The sequence below is a fragment of the Bos mutus genome, chromosome 15 (genome assembly GCF_027580195.1).
Source record: "Bos mutus isolate GX-2022 chromosome 15, NWIPB_WYAK_1.1, whole genome shotgun sequence".
Lineage (NCBI taxonomy): Eukaryota > Metazoa > Chordata > Mammalia > Artiodactyla > Bovidae > Bos > Bos mutus.
The window spans coordinates 15369019-15382548 of record NC_091631.1 but is presented as its reverse complement, the minus strand read 5'-3'; the positions used below and the strand labels follow the sequence as shown (position 1 = coordinate 15382548).

Below are 13530 nucleotides of genomic sequence, written 5' to 3'. Positions count from 1 at the left end.
AAGAGTGTTACAATTTTAAATAGACTGAATAGGGAAGCCCTCACTGAACAAAGACTCCCTTTCCACTTCCCAGACCTGCAGACTAATAACAGTAATAATAATAGTGTCTGTTGAATCTCAGCAGAGATTCTAAGCACTTTCTCTGTACGAATTCGTTAAAGCCTCATAACAAGCCTGAGATAGCTACTACTTTTATCCTCATTTGCATAGGTGTAAACTGAAGTGTAGTGGTTAATAACTTGGCTAATATTCTGCAACTAGTCAGAAAGGGTGGTTGACTACCCTTGACCTCTGGTTCCAGGCTTTGGCTCTCAACTGCTCTACACAACTGCTTTTTTCTTTTTTTAATTTTTTACTGGAGTATAGTTGATTTACAATGTTGTGTTAGTTTCAAGTATACAGCAAAGTGAATCAGTTATACATAAACATATATCCACTTTTTTAGATTCTTTCCTCATATAGGCCATTATAGAGCATTAAGTAGAGTTCCTTGTGGTATACAGTAGGTCCTTATTAGTAATCTATTTTTTTTTTTTTTGCTTCTCTATCCTACTGACTTTGATTGATAGTTCATTTAAAAAAATGTTTATATATTTTATTGTAGTTGACTTACAATGGTTCAGGTGTACAGCAAAATGATTCAGTAATACGTATACACATATATTAGTTTTCAGATTATTTTCCATTATAGGTTATTACAAGATATTGGCTATAGTTCCCTGTGCTATATAGTATATCTTTGTTGCTTGTTGTGTATCTATTTTTTTTAAATTAGAAACCTAGCATTCTATTCATACTAAGTCAAACAGGTAGAATAAAAATTGTCATAAATTTTTTAGCTAGGCAAAAATTCATGTTTTCTAAAATACATATATTATACATACCATATATATGTATACAAAAGCTTTTCTACTGCACTTGATAAAGGCTTGAGAAAGAACATCTAATAAAACAGAAGAGATGGAGAAATTGGAAAACATAAACTAAATGAAATGGGAGCACTGAATATGAAATAGAAAAAGTCAATGTAACTTTGGCTGCATTTCCCAGGTCCCCTCATTGACCACTGCCCTCTCAAGCGTTCTGATCCCAGGCACGTGCTTTGTCCAGTCTATTTCATTGTCTTTGATTCCTGGGATGGGATTTAAAGTCTCTTCATCATGCTGAGGTTTGCTGAGAACACTTTAGCTTTATCTGATATCTCTGGACAAGGGGAGCACCCCGAGCTTCATGAAACCCCCTTTGGGCACATTCTGACCAGCAACCTTTTCATAAGGTCACAGTGCTCAAAATAAACACGAATTGTTTTCTCAGTTTTGACATAAAAAGATATCTTTTTTTCAGCAAATGTCACTGTGGTTTCAAAGCCTAAGTGTGATGTGTGAACAAGCCCATTTGTAAAGTATTTCCTGCTCAGCCATAGGGTGAAATTATGCAAGCCAGTGAGTCCTGAGAACAGCTGCATCAAATTCTTAACACCTGCAAAAGAAAAACAGTTTTGAAAATAGTTTTTCATTGTTTTTAATTTGGGGATCCGTTGGCTTTCTGTTGTTTCAAACTCTGAAGGACCCTCCAATTCACTAAACCTTCAGCGGTAAAGAGAAGTGAGAAACTGAAAAAAAAGTTTACCAAATCTAAGATAGAGACCTCACTGGAATTACATTGCCATTAATGCACTTAACTTCTGGAATGGCCTGAAGATTGTCCCTTCAAGCAATGACAGAAGTCCCAGGCTCCAGTCCTCCACTGAGACCTAGAATCACCCCCTTGGCATCCTGGTAGAGTTTCTTTCGTGGAGGTGGGGTGGGGGTGGGGGTGGGGTCTCCTCTTGTGTGAGGGAAGCGCAGCGCCAAGCTCCCATGACCTGTTGCATCCTCTCCAGCGTTTCAAGTGTTGAATTTCCTGAAATTGTTGCACTGGATCGAAGTGCAGGCGACCCCTTCCCCTTGCATCACCGCCCCCCGCCTCCCTAGCCGAGTGAGAGTTGCTGCTGGGGAGGAGCAGTGGGATGGGGTGAGGTGGGGAGGAGCAGTGGGATGGGGTGAGGTGGGGAGGAGCAGTGGGATGGGGTGAGGTGGGGTGCCAGCTGCTGGAGAGAAACTAAAGCGATGAGCACAGGACAGGAAAAGTGGGAGGAGGAGGAGCGGGGGGCGGTGGGAGGAGGAGGGGGAGGTCGTAAGATGAGCGAGGAGGGAAACGTGTCACCAGCTTGGGTCCGGGAGCTCCGCCGCCACCGCGACTGTGGACTCGCGCCGGAGAGGACTTGAGGCTGGACAGGACCCCGCAGAGCCGGGAGAGGAGGGAGGAAAGGGAGCTGGGCACCGCGCGGTGGCGAGAGCCATCCAGGTCGCTCTTTGCTCGCGGGTGAGAAAACTTTTTCGGGAAGACCGGAAACTTTTCCCCAGGCGCGCAGAGTCTGGGGCGGAGGCGAGCTGCGGGGGTGCGTTGACTCGAGGTGACTCGGGAGGGGCTGGAGCCTTAGGCTCAGCAGTGGCACGGGATTGAGAACACAATCGCCAGGCACACCGGGCACAATCCGGCGGGGCTCGCGGAGGGGGCTTGGGGAAAGCGTTACATCTGGGGGCAACCGGGTGGAGGCTCTCGCGTGGTTAAGGGTCCTCGGATCCGACGCTGCAGGCGGGCACGGAGGACGGGGCTCGCGACCACCGTGGGGGGTCGGGGAGGGGAGGAACGTTCCCCGCGTCGGTGGCTTAGGGTGGGCGAGGGACGCTGCCGATCCTAGGACCCAGGCTGTGCCTGGAGATCGAAAAAGAAAGTTTGCTTGTCGGTCTCTCTCGTTCTTCCCTTTGGCCCTTTTGAGGTGCAAATCTCAAGAGCTGCCCCTACTCGGGCGCGGGCGATTTGGCGCCCCCAAACACTCCATCTTTTCCTACTATTCCCCCTTCTTTTCCGAGAGAGGCTTGGGACGGGAGGCCAGAGAAGGGAGCCGCTTTGTCCCGAGTGCCGCTGGAGTGCGCGCTCCGCAGACTGGGGCGGGCCGGGGAGCACCCAGCGGAGACCTCGGCGGGGAGGGCGGCCCTCCTCGCCAGCCGCATCCCCTCTCCGCAACATTTTTCCCGCCCGCCCTCGTTTTGAGGAGGCTTTCCCCTGTGCGCCTACTGTGCGCGCACGCAGAGCTCATTGCGAGCACAGGGGGGCGCTCTGGAATCTTCACTCCTGCCTCTCGACTCTGGTTCCTGCTTTCTCCTCTTTTTCCTAGGGGCGGCCGCCCAGGATCAGATCAGGTTCTGTACTTGCAAACCGTGCTTCAGGAATCAGCTCTGGGGTGCCTCCCTGGTTGGCAATAGGGTTTTCCCCTGTTCTACCTAGCCTCCGCCTTGGGTCACATGCCACCGCCTCTTCCCCGGCGATGCCGGGAGCCCGCGTTTTGTTGGTCAGCAGTAAGGCGGTGAGTATTTATAGACACCACTGCAGTCCTGCGGTATGCAAGGTTTCAATTACTACGATGCGTCTCACAAGACGGAAGGCTCACGCGAGGTGGCTCAGAGGCACATCTGCTCAGGAGACCCACTTGGAAAAAGTTCTGGGCTGGAATCTCCAGACATTCCTGCCGGGTAGAGTTCTAGACCTATTGCCCACACGGTCCGTGCAGATCCAAACCATTGCAAAGTACCAAAGCGGTCAAGGACACCAACTCCAGATTGTCTCCATCTTCTGCACGCCCCCGCCCCGCCCCCCCCCCGCCTTTTCCCCACCAAAGGGTGCTTGCTGATCAAACCTCAGAGGTGGCCCTTTTTACTTCCCTTTAGTGATCCTGACCACTGTGGGTGCAGTCATGACATTTCACTGGCCTGCATGTTGCAAAATGTCATGGAACTGTGCTCTAGTAAATTGCTGGGGGGGGGGGGGCGGCGGGAGGCACTGTAACTGACAACAGGAACAGCACCTGTATCAGAAGGCGAGACTGCACTTGCAGGAACTAATTTAGCCACATTTTAAATTTAGCCTCTTGTGAGTTTCCTAGTAGGACTAAGAAAAGTGCAACACTCCTCTCTCTGGAACCTGGCTGGTGGGTCTTCTCTGGTTGTATTGAGCCCAGGAAATCTGACCATGAGTGCTGTTCAGTGTTTTTATAGAAGGTTGCAGATAAGGGAAACAATGCTTGGTTAATACACAAAGTTGTCTTTGGTTTTATTCAATCCCAACCATCATCCTTTCAGTATTCCATTGATGATTGTTAGAGCCAGAACCGTCAGTAGTGTAAAAAAGAAAGGTATTAGAAATAAGGTTGTTTGACCCGGTCATTTCTTGAGGACTTAGTTTAAACAAGCTTATTTCTCAATGAGGAGACTTAATTTCTTTCAGATCCAGAGGGTCATGGTTGTGTTTTTATTTCACATGGGTAAGATTTCAACAGTGGTCTGTTTGAACATTTCAAAAATCTTGCCTTTATTTTATAAAGGGTGGGGGGAACAAACACCTCTTGAAGTCTTATTATATCAGACTTTGCACTAAGAAACTTTGATATATAATCTGCCCCCCAAAAATGAGATAAGTACTATTATTTCCACATGACATAGATAAGTCCACTGAGGCTTAGAGGACTTAAATTTGTCTAAAGTCATATAACAGGGAAGAGTCAATTTTGACTCTCCCCTGCTAGATCTATGTCTTTTGTTATTATAATCACACATAATGCCTGCCTCTGAGAATCCTGCTCTTCTGCTTCTGCTGCTGCTAAGTTGCTTCAGTTGTGTCCAACTCTGTGCGACCCCAGAGACGGCAGCCCACCAGGCTCCCCTGTCCCTGGGATTCTCCAGGCAAGAACACTGGAGTGGGTTCTGTTTGACTGTTAAGCTAAAGTGCCTTTATTCAGAACTCCTCTACCTGTAAATGGCAGGAAGGAAGACATTAACAGATCACCCTGTTTGAGGCTTGCTACTCTAGGAGATACTTGCAATATTAAATGGCCTTTTTAGTTTGTTTCCTCACCACCCCCCATCACTGATGTATAAAAAAATCTGGTATCCAGACTCTGACAGGATGGTTATTTTGAGACGTTAGTCTGCCATCTTGGTCAGGCGACTTTCTAAATAAAGTTGTGTTCCTTGCCTTAATACCTTGCCCCTTAGATTCCCTGACCTCTATGCGGCAAGCAGAGCGAGCCTGGACTCAGTAACAGGCACACACACCCTGGAGTGGAGCTGAGAATGGGTTCCAGATCTGTTACTCCAGCCTTGAAGTGCCAGCCAGCTCTGAAGATGTCTTTCCTTTCAGGGCCTCAGTTGTTGATAAGATCATTTTATAGTTGATTAACTGGTGGCTTTTCTTTCTTTCTTTTAAATATCATAGAGTGGCTCAGTCACTGGGGGGGAAAAAAAATCCTCGTCTTATCTTTAAAAACCATCGCACTGGTATTTGAAAATTTCATTCTGGGGATCCAGACCTAATGTCATAATCTTCACTTTGTTTATTAACAATGTATGTGCAGTATTTCAACCATTCATCTGTAGAAAATTTAAATCAATAAGGACTTTGTGGATTTCTTAACGAGTTCTCTATCCTAGGGAATTTGTCGGTGTGCATATGAATAGTCTCCTGTGGTCATTCCTTTTGTACTGCCGTTGTACATGTAGTATACACATAAACTTGAATTGTAGCCTTTTTTCATTTCCACCTTTTTTTTTTTTTTGCAGAGATAGATTGATACAGAATTGATGTGAGAAATAGTGTGAGGCCTTCTGAAAGATCTCTTCTGTGTTGTGTTCATCATTTAAAGTTGGTTCCCTAGAGTTGCCTCTATATATGCAAAACTAAATTCTTGCTAAAACCAATGCTTATAGAAACTATCATTTGTTAACTGTTTATTATAAATTAATATTTCAGTGCGTGAGTGTTGGGAATAAAATATTTTGTGGGTTTTGTACAGGCTATGAGTTTAATAATTTGGGAACAGAGACAGTGGTACCGTGATGAGCAGAGGGTACTGTTTTACAAGGGAAGAGTCCCCTTTGGAGCTAAGAAGAAGGTTGAGTGATGCTAAGCAGTGGTGGGGCATCAGCGGTGAACTGGAGTTAATTCATGGTTTGGGCAGGGGCTGGAGATTCAAGGTTTACCTTAAAACATGTACAGTTAAAGGAGCCAACTTATTTACTGGGCAGTTACTGTGAGCTAGGTACAGTCATGGTAATGTTATTTGAACCTCTCAACAGTCAAGCAGGTAGATATTCTTTTCCCTATTTTAAGATGTGAAAAATGAAGACTCAGAGAGGTTAATTACTTTCCTGATGTCACACAGCTATTAACTCAAGCCCCTTGTTCTTTCTAGTATATTCTGATATGTATTCTTGAAGGCCTTCCATGAAGAACCTAGGATCCCAGGATCTCAAGAAGGTCCTAGTTGTTCACATGGAAGTTTCTGAATCAGAGCAGTGTGGTTGCATTAAAATGAGAGGACAGGGGCTGGGTGAACATTGGAGGAACTCAAGGGACAGTCTGGGTAATTCTGAGAGCAGTTATTCCATGGAAGAAAGAGAAAGGCCCAGAAGGTACTGTGACTGTAAGAACTACTGGTGCTGGTCTGGCAGGGGCTGGCTGTCACCCTGGTGGGCAGGACCTGGTGATCAGCCTGCCCAACAGGTGCTGAAACGGGAGAATGCGGGAGGAAGTACTGCCACCTCTCTTGGCCTGGCTTCTGCTGTGAAGAAGCCTCGTTAGAAGCCCTAGGTTATAGTCAATTTAAATTAGGGAGCCCCAGAGTTGTCTCCGTTTTAATTGGACTTGACTCTTTGAGGTAACAGTCACCCAGTCTCTCTCTCTTTAAATATTCTTTTCTTATGCTTTGCCAGTTTATGACCTTTGTAGATCAATCCTTGGATTCCATTTAGAGAGAGAAAGAGAGAGAGAGAAAAAAATAGTAAAGGTTAGTGATTACCTAAATTGGATTAAGTTCTGTCTAGCAGCCGTTTAAAGAAATACTGCTTGCTCTTTAATTACTGTCAACTAGGAATTTAAATGGTCTATTAAATTTAAGCTGACTTTTTTTTTCCCCCTCTGATAGTTCCAACTCCTAACATATTCTGGTGATTTGGGGGCTTTTTAAATATTCTTCAAATGTGTGGAGGACATTCTCTGTCTCCTCCCTTTTAAAAATATTCCATTTCTGTAGCAGGATAATAAATGATATTATTATAAACTGGCTTCGTTACGAAGCAGAAGCTAGCAGCCTGGTTTAGCTGGCTCTGTGCTGATTGGAGAGCAAGTCAGTTATCTGAGTTCTTTGTCAGAAATGTGAGGACTCCTCTGTGAGGTTTTGGGGATGGGGTATGGCTTCCTAATTTTTCTCTGTAGTTAAAGGTTAGGTTTAAAATGAAAATCAACCACCTTTACTCTGTGTAAGCTTTCAGTCAAAAATATGAGTGATCTTTTTGGAAGCAGGTGGTATGTATGCTTTGAGGCTAGGTCCAGAGTGAGCTGGGCTCTTCCCTGGTGGCTCAGCAGTAAAGAGTCCGCCTGCAATGCAGGAGCCACAGGAGATGCAACTTGGGTTGGGAAGATCCCCTGGAGGAGGAAACGGCAACTCACTCCAGTATTCTTGTCTGGAAAATCCCCATGGGCAGAGGGGTCTAGCTGGTTACAGTTCATAGCGTCTCAAAGAGTTGGACAAGACTGAAGCAGCTGAGCACGCATGCACACACGCACGCATGCACACATGCATGCACACACACACTAGGGTGAGGTGAGTGAGCCGTCAAGGGCATGGCCCTGAGAGAGATACCTCACTCACCCTCTTCCTAGCCCTGTTGCGCTTATGGGTGAACTGTGCCCAGAGGGTCCTGGAGAGCCATGGGACTCACCCTAAGATCCCTCTCCCTCTTGACCATGGCCTCTGGAAAAACCAGGTCAACATCTACCCCTGCCAATGCCCAAACAGCCTCTCATAATTATTTTATGATTTATTTTCCATATAATCATAGGCTCCAAAAAACATGTACTTACCTTTAAGTACACCTCACCTTAATTTTGGGGGGTAAATATGAGATTTCTCTCACATACTCATCAGTGTTCTGGTTTCACTTTAGCTGGCCACCACACACCAGCAACACCTCCAGTTTCTTGCTTCTCTCCTCATTTGTTACAGAACTTTCTTCAACTTTGCTGGCTCTTCTGGATGCAGGCCGAGTTCTGTGTTTTGTTGAAGGCATCTGTGACAACGGTTGTTTCTAGCAAATACTAGGATTAAGGGACTGCTTGGGACTGCCTTGGCCATTCGGGAACTAGAATATATGTCCATTTAGCTGAGTCTGGGAGAATACGTGAAGGAATTTGTTTTCCTCTTCTTCCCAAGGACTGGGGGCAAAAATCCAGCAAGGACTCTGATGTGCGTCTGTATTATTCTGAACTAAGCTGCCTCAAACCCTGTTACAACCTGCTCGTGACCTCAGCTGCGTAAATCCTCTGTGTAAAGCCTTTTACGCTTGTCGTTGAATTCTAAATACTCCTCTGGAACGGCTTCAGCATTATTCCCCAGGTATCGTTGGGGGAGACCACATCAACTGCCGCCGTCATTTTGGAGAACTCTGCTACTTGCTGGCCACTGGAGTCCACCACTGTGGCAGCTGTGTGGCCAGTTTCATTGTAAAATATCTGCTGGCAAAAGTGGTGGGTGAACATGGTTATCCCATGCAGTGTTCTGAGATCATTTAAAAAAATCTCAGCCAGCAGGATAATCGATTCCTTTCAGGCTTCAGAAAAGTCCCCAAGACACCCCCAAAGGTCAGTATCAACTTTGCAGACGAGTGGTGGTAGTGGTTTAGTTGCTAAGTCATGTCCGACTCTTGCGATCCCGTGGACTGTAGCCTGCCAAGCTCCTCTGTCTGTGGGATTCTCCAGGCAAGAACACTGGAATGGGTTGCCGTTGTAGACGAGAAAGTTGTACAAAGAGGTCATATGTTGGTCCTGGCTGGCGTCTCGGAGATAGTGCAGGACAGGGATTTGAGATCTGGATTGAGCTAGATTTGAGATCAGAGATTGCCATGGGCAAGCAGTCTGACCTGGGGCCAATTGCTCACTGTTGCTGTCTACAAAATAACGCGATTGGTCTCCTGCAAAGGTTCCTTCCTGTGCAAAAATTCCGGCATGGCCAAGGAAGCCTGGTCTAGGGCTGTGCTTCTCCAGGTATATGCAGATCACCCAGGGATCTTGTTAAATCACAGAATCTGATTTAGTGGGCATGCGTTGGGGCCTGACTGTCTAACAAGCTCCCAAGTGATGCCGATTCTGCTGATTCTCAGGTCTCAAGTTAAGTAGCCAGGCACTAGAGTCTGACCAGGGTCTCAACCTTATCCATATTGACACTTGGGGCTGCATAGTTCTTTGTCATAGGAAGCTGTCCTGTGTGCTGTAGAATGTTTAACAGCATCCCTGACCTCTATTGGCTAGATGCTTGTGGTACACTCCACACCTCCCCACAGTATAGCAGCCAAAGATACCTCCAGACATTGCTGAATGTCTCCCTCAGGAGGAGATGGGGGCAAGATCACCCTTGGTTCAGAACATTAGTTTTTGCTAGACCGGTGTTGTAAAGGCTGGCTGTACATCAAGATAGCCTGGAGTTCTTCTCTTTGAAATATGCAAAAGTACTCGTCCCAGACTTGAGTCCTGGTGCTATTGCCCTTTCATAACTGTGGGACTGGAGACAAGTTCCTTCTCTGGCCTCTGAACCGGAAACTCTTTACTTCTAAAATAAATAGGGGTCATAGTGATGCCTACTTCTGAGAGTTGTTGGGGAGATCAGATGAGGTGAATGTGAAAATGAGCTTTAGAAACTAGTCATCCCTTGGTATCTGTAGGAAACTGGTGCAGGAGGTCTCTCTTCCCTGGACTGAAGTCCAAGGATGCTCAAGTCTTTACACTTGGGCCTCTGTATTCGAGGGCTCAGAACCCACAGATCCCTAAAGCTGACTCTGTAAAGTGTTGTGCAGGTGTCAGTGGTGAGTGGTATACCACAGGCCTCTGAAGTTTTATTTTACTGGTTTGATTATTTTTCCCAGGACTGGATTCATCTTCCTACAGGCCTCCCTGAATGACCATCCCACTCTTTCCTTGTTATTCCTCTGGCCCTGGCAGGTAGGAACTATACTTGTTTTTCTGTAGTCACTCTTTAAGCCAAGGGGCCTCAAACTGGCAGCCCAGGCGCCAGACTTTGGCATCAGAAATGTCCTGTTTGGTTTGAATCCTGTTTTGAAAAAAAAAAAAAAATAGATTATTTGCTCCAGTATTTAAAAATTGGGAGATTTGACATGTAAACCCGGGCTTCCAGCTTTTCTTTAAGAAACAGAAAGAAGCCTGAGGGTTCTCCTTAGTCTGCTGCTGTCCCCCTGGGCCTCTGAGCCTGGGTGTGTTCTCTGCCTCAGGCCACTGCAGGCTTTTCGTTGTTTGCCATCCGTGCTTTAGGCCTTCCTGTGTTTTTCTTTAATCATGACCAAATTCCTGTTCTTTTTTCTCTTTTCTTTATTATTGATAGGACCACATCTGGCTCTTCTTCGTGCTCTGGATAGTGGGTGCTTACTGATATTTATTAAAGCGTAATATTTGGTCCCATCCTTGCCAGATTTTAAAAGGGTACCTGTTGAGCTTTAGCTATGAAAGCTTGTTTTTTCTTCCCCAAATTTCCTTCCCACTGTCCAGTGCCCATATTCTTTAGAGAAACAGACAAGAAAGAGGAGAGCATGTATTTTTCGGGTGACCTTTCGTTTGCTTTGTAACTGGAGAAGGCGATTTAATCTTTCTGCCTCGGTCTTGTCTCAACTGTCCATCTTCAATTACAGTCGTTGGTGTAATAGTGCATTTACAGCATGACTTTTGAGTATTTCCTGTGAGCCCCTGAGCCCTTTGGGGGCAGATACTCCATTCTTCCTCGTCCCGAACGGTTTTTTCCTACTCAGATCCTGGCACACAGCAGAGCTTCTAACGTGGTTGTTACATGAACTTGAATCGAACTCATGACCTCCCTGAAATGATCAGATCCCAAGAGCCCCTTTAGGCTCCTGACTCTCTTCAGTGCTCTTTGCACTTGGCCCCATGACATGGGAGAAGAGCCCTTTGCCTTCGCCTCCTTTTCTTATGAGAAAGCACTCCATCTTGTTCCTGCAACGAGAGAGTGAAGCTAATTTTTAATAAATCACACATGTTATTCTAGAGCACATTTCCCCACACTGAAATCTCTTGCTGGCTGCCAGACAGTAGCTGCTGACCGCTCTGTCACCCCTCAGGGTTTTATGTATGTTCCATGTCAGCAATGTAATTGCTAACATCATGCGTGGTCAGTCTCTGCGACCACTGGTGTCTAGACTTTTCAGTTTATCATCTGGGAGGCACTGCAGAATCACTCTGGATGGCATTTATGGGCCACACCCAAACAATTTGCACTCCAAGAAACTTGATACTTAAAGTGGGGTTTCGAGAGGAGTAAATAAGAGGTGTGGTTATTCCCCACAGTTTTGTTTGACTTGTATCACAGGAGGGGATTATTCTGATGATTATATCGTGGTTAGTAGGCCTGGGAGATGATGCTGGAATGAAATAATTATTTCTAGATGGATCGGGATTGTCAGTGCTCTGAGTTCTGGGGAGATTTTGCCAACCTTGTGAAACAGAAACAGGCGCTTGCTTCCTGTTTGTGCCAATATTTACTCTTGCACAAATTCGGACTCCCAGACTCTTCCGTCTGCGTCTGATTTCCAGCGGAGGACTGAGAAAGTTGTCTCATTCTTCCTGTTGAACTTTTTCATAGTCCAAACTTGACTCCTAACATTTTCTTGTTTGTGAGAATGTCTGGCTCCCGCTGGTTTTTGTCTCCTACAAGTTGCAAAGGTGGGTCTTAATCCAAATGAGTGTGTCATGTCCAGCAGCCGGCACCTTCCTCTGCTGTGCTTGTAGGTTCCACTGACCAGCAGGCAGACCTAGGACTTCTTGCCCACATGGCCTAGGTCCAGTGATGCTAAGGTGGACCCCAGTTCAAGCAGAAAGAAGGGTGTTTTTCTGGTCCCTTATGTATGCTTGGCTCAAATGGTGAAGAATCTGCCTGCAATGCGGGAGACCCAGATTCGATCCCTGGGTTGGGAAGATCCCTTGGAGAAGCGAATGGCTACCCACTCCAGTATTCTTGCCTGGAGAATCCTATGGACAGAGGAGCCTGGCGGGCTGTGATCCATGGAGTTGCAAAGAGTGGGACATGACTGACCGACTAACACTTTCACTTTCAGAAATGGAAGGGTTGTTCCACTTGCTGGCGTGGAAGTCCACATTTCATCCCAGTATTCAACCTTATTTCCTGGGCATCTTTTATGTGCTTAGCACTGTGCTCATAGCAGGATACGACAGTGAGCGAGTCCAGCCAGCTCTCACACGTCTTTAAAGAACTTACGTGCTCTCAGGGCCAGTCAGGCTGTGAACCAGTAAACAAGCACAATGACATCAGCTCTCTCGAAGGGACTATGAAGAAACAAAAACCTCCTTCCTGTAAAGGACAGAGCTCACGGGCTGCCTGAACTGGGTAAGAAGCTGTTGGCGATGGTTGAGAAGGGAAGTATGGGAGGTGGACATGTGGCAGACCTGTTGTTAAAACTTGGGGGTTCAGGTCGTGGAATCAGGTGGGATTTGACTTTTGGTCCCACTTAACTAGTCTTCTGACTTTGGGCAAGTTAATTCCCAGGCTTCAGTTTCTTCCTCTGCAAAATGAAAATAATAAAAGCTGCCTCATTGGTTTAGGACAGAAATGGGCTGAGATGATAGTTGCTCACAGAGGCTCAGTATTACCCCACCATCTGGGCCAGCCTCTGATGATGGTTAGTATATTCTTACCAGCACCAACACGAGGAAAATCATCATGGGAAACAAGTGGTCTGGAAAATGGTCCCACTGTTCTTAAAGACGTACGGGCACCAGGTAGCTCAGATCTGGTTTCCTAGGTTGGCTTAGCAGGCTCTGTTTGCTATGTGTTTCTTTTAGTGAGGATCTCAGGGGCTGCTGACTGGCCCTGTTTGAAGAGTGTATCTGAGTGTGTATGTAGTGTAGAGGGGAGGAGAGGGTGCTTGTGACTCCACTGAGGAGGCAATGATGGAGTAAGGGTGAGATAAGAGAGAGAGCTGGTTAGTTAAGAGGCTGACCGATTAGATGATACGGCAAGTGGGAGATGACAGAAGGCTGAGAGCTGGTTCTGCGTTTGCACTGTGTCATGGTCTAATCCCCCTCCTGATCTGTCAAAGGTGCCTGGTTATGTGGGCCTCACAGGGTAGGGGTTGAACACATGGCTGGCAATGCTGAGAGGTTACCATGGCCATCAACAAGTCTTGTACTTAACTGAGATATCAATAGATCTTAGGAAGTGAAGTTACTTTTCCAAGGCCACAGTGGCTGGGTAGTGCGGGCTTACATTATACTCTGATTAGGCTCTGGGTAAAAAGTGTGAGAAGGCTGGTGGTCATAGCTATGATGGGATAAAATAAAGGTCACAGACCCATATGCATGCTAAGTTGCTGTAGTCGAGTCCAACTTTGTGACTCTACA

The 13530-nt window shown here is 46.3% G+C and overlaps 1 protein-coding gene across 1 annotated transcript in view; it reads left to right on the top strand.

The window, feature by feature from the left end:
• Positions 1–2166: 2166 nt before the first annotated feature.
• The window catches only part of PRR5L (proline rich 5 like), a 78907-nt gene continuing 67543 nt past the window's right edge, over positions 2167–13530 (top strand). Inside the window, 2 exon segments of the mRNA XM_070383543.1 lie at positions 2167–2364; positions 3221–3409. Coding sequence (XP_070239644.1) covers positions 3371–3409 — 39 coding nt within the window. The 5' untranslated portion in view covers positions 2167–2364; positions 3221–3370.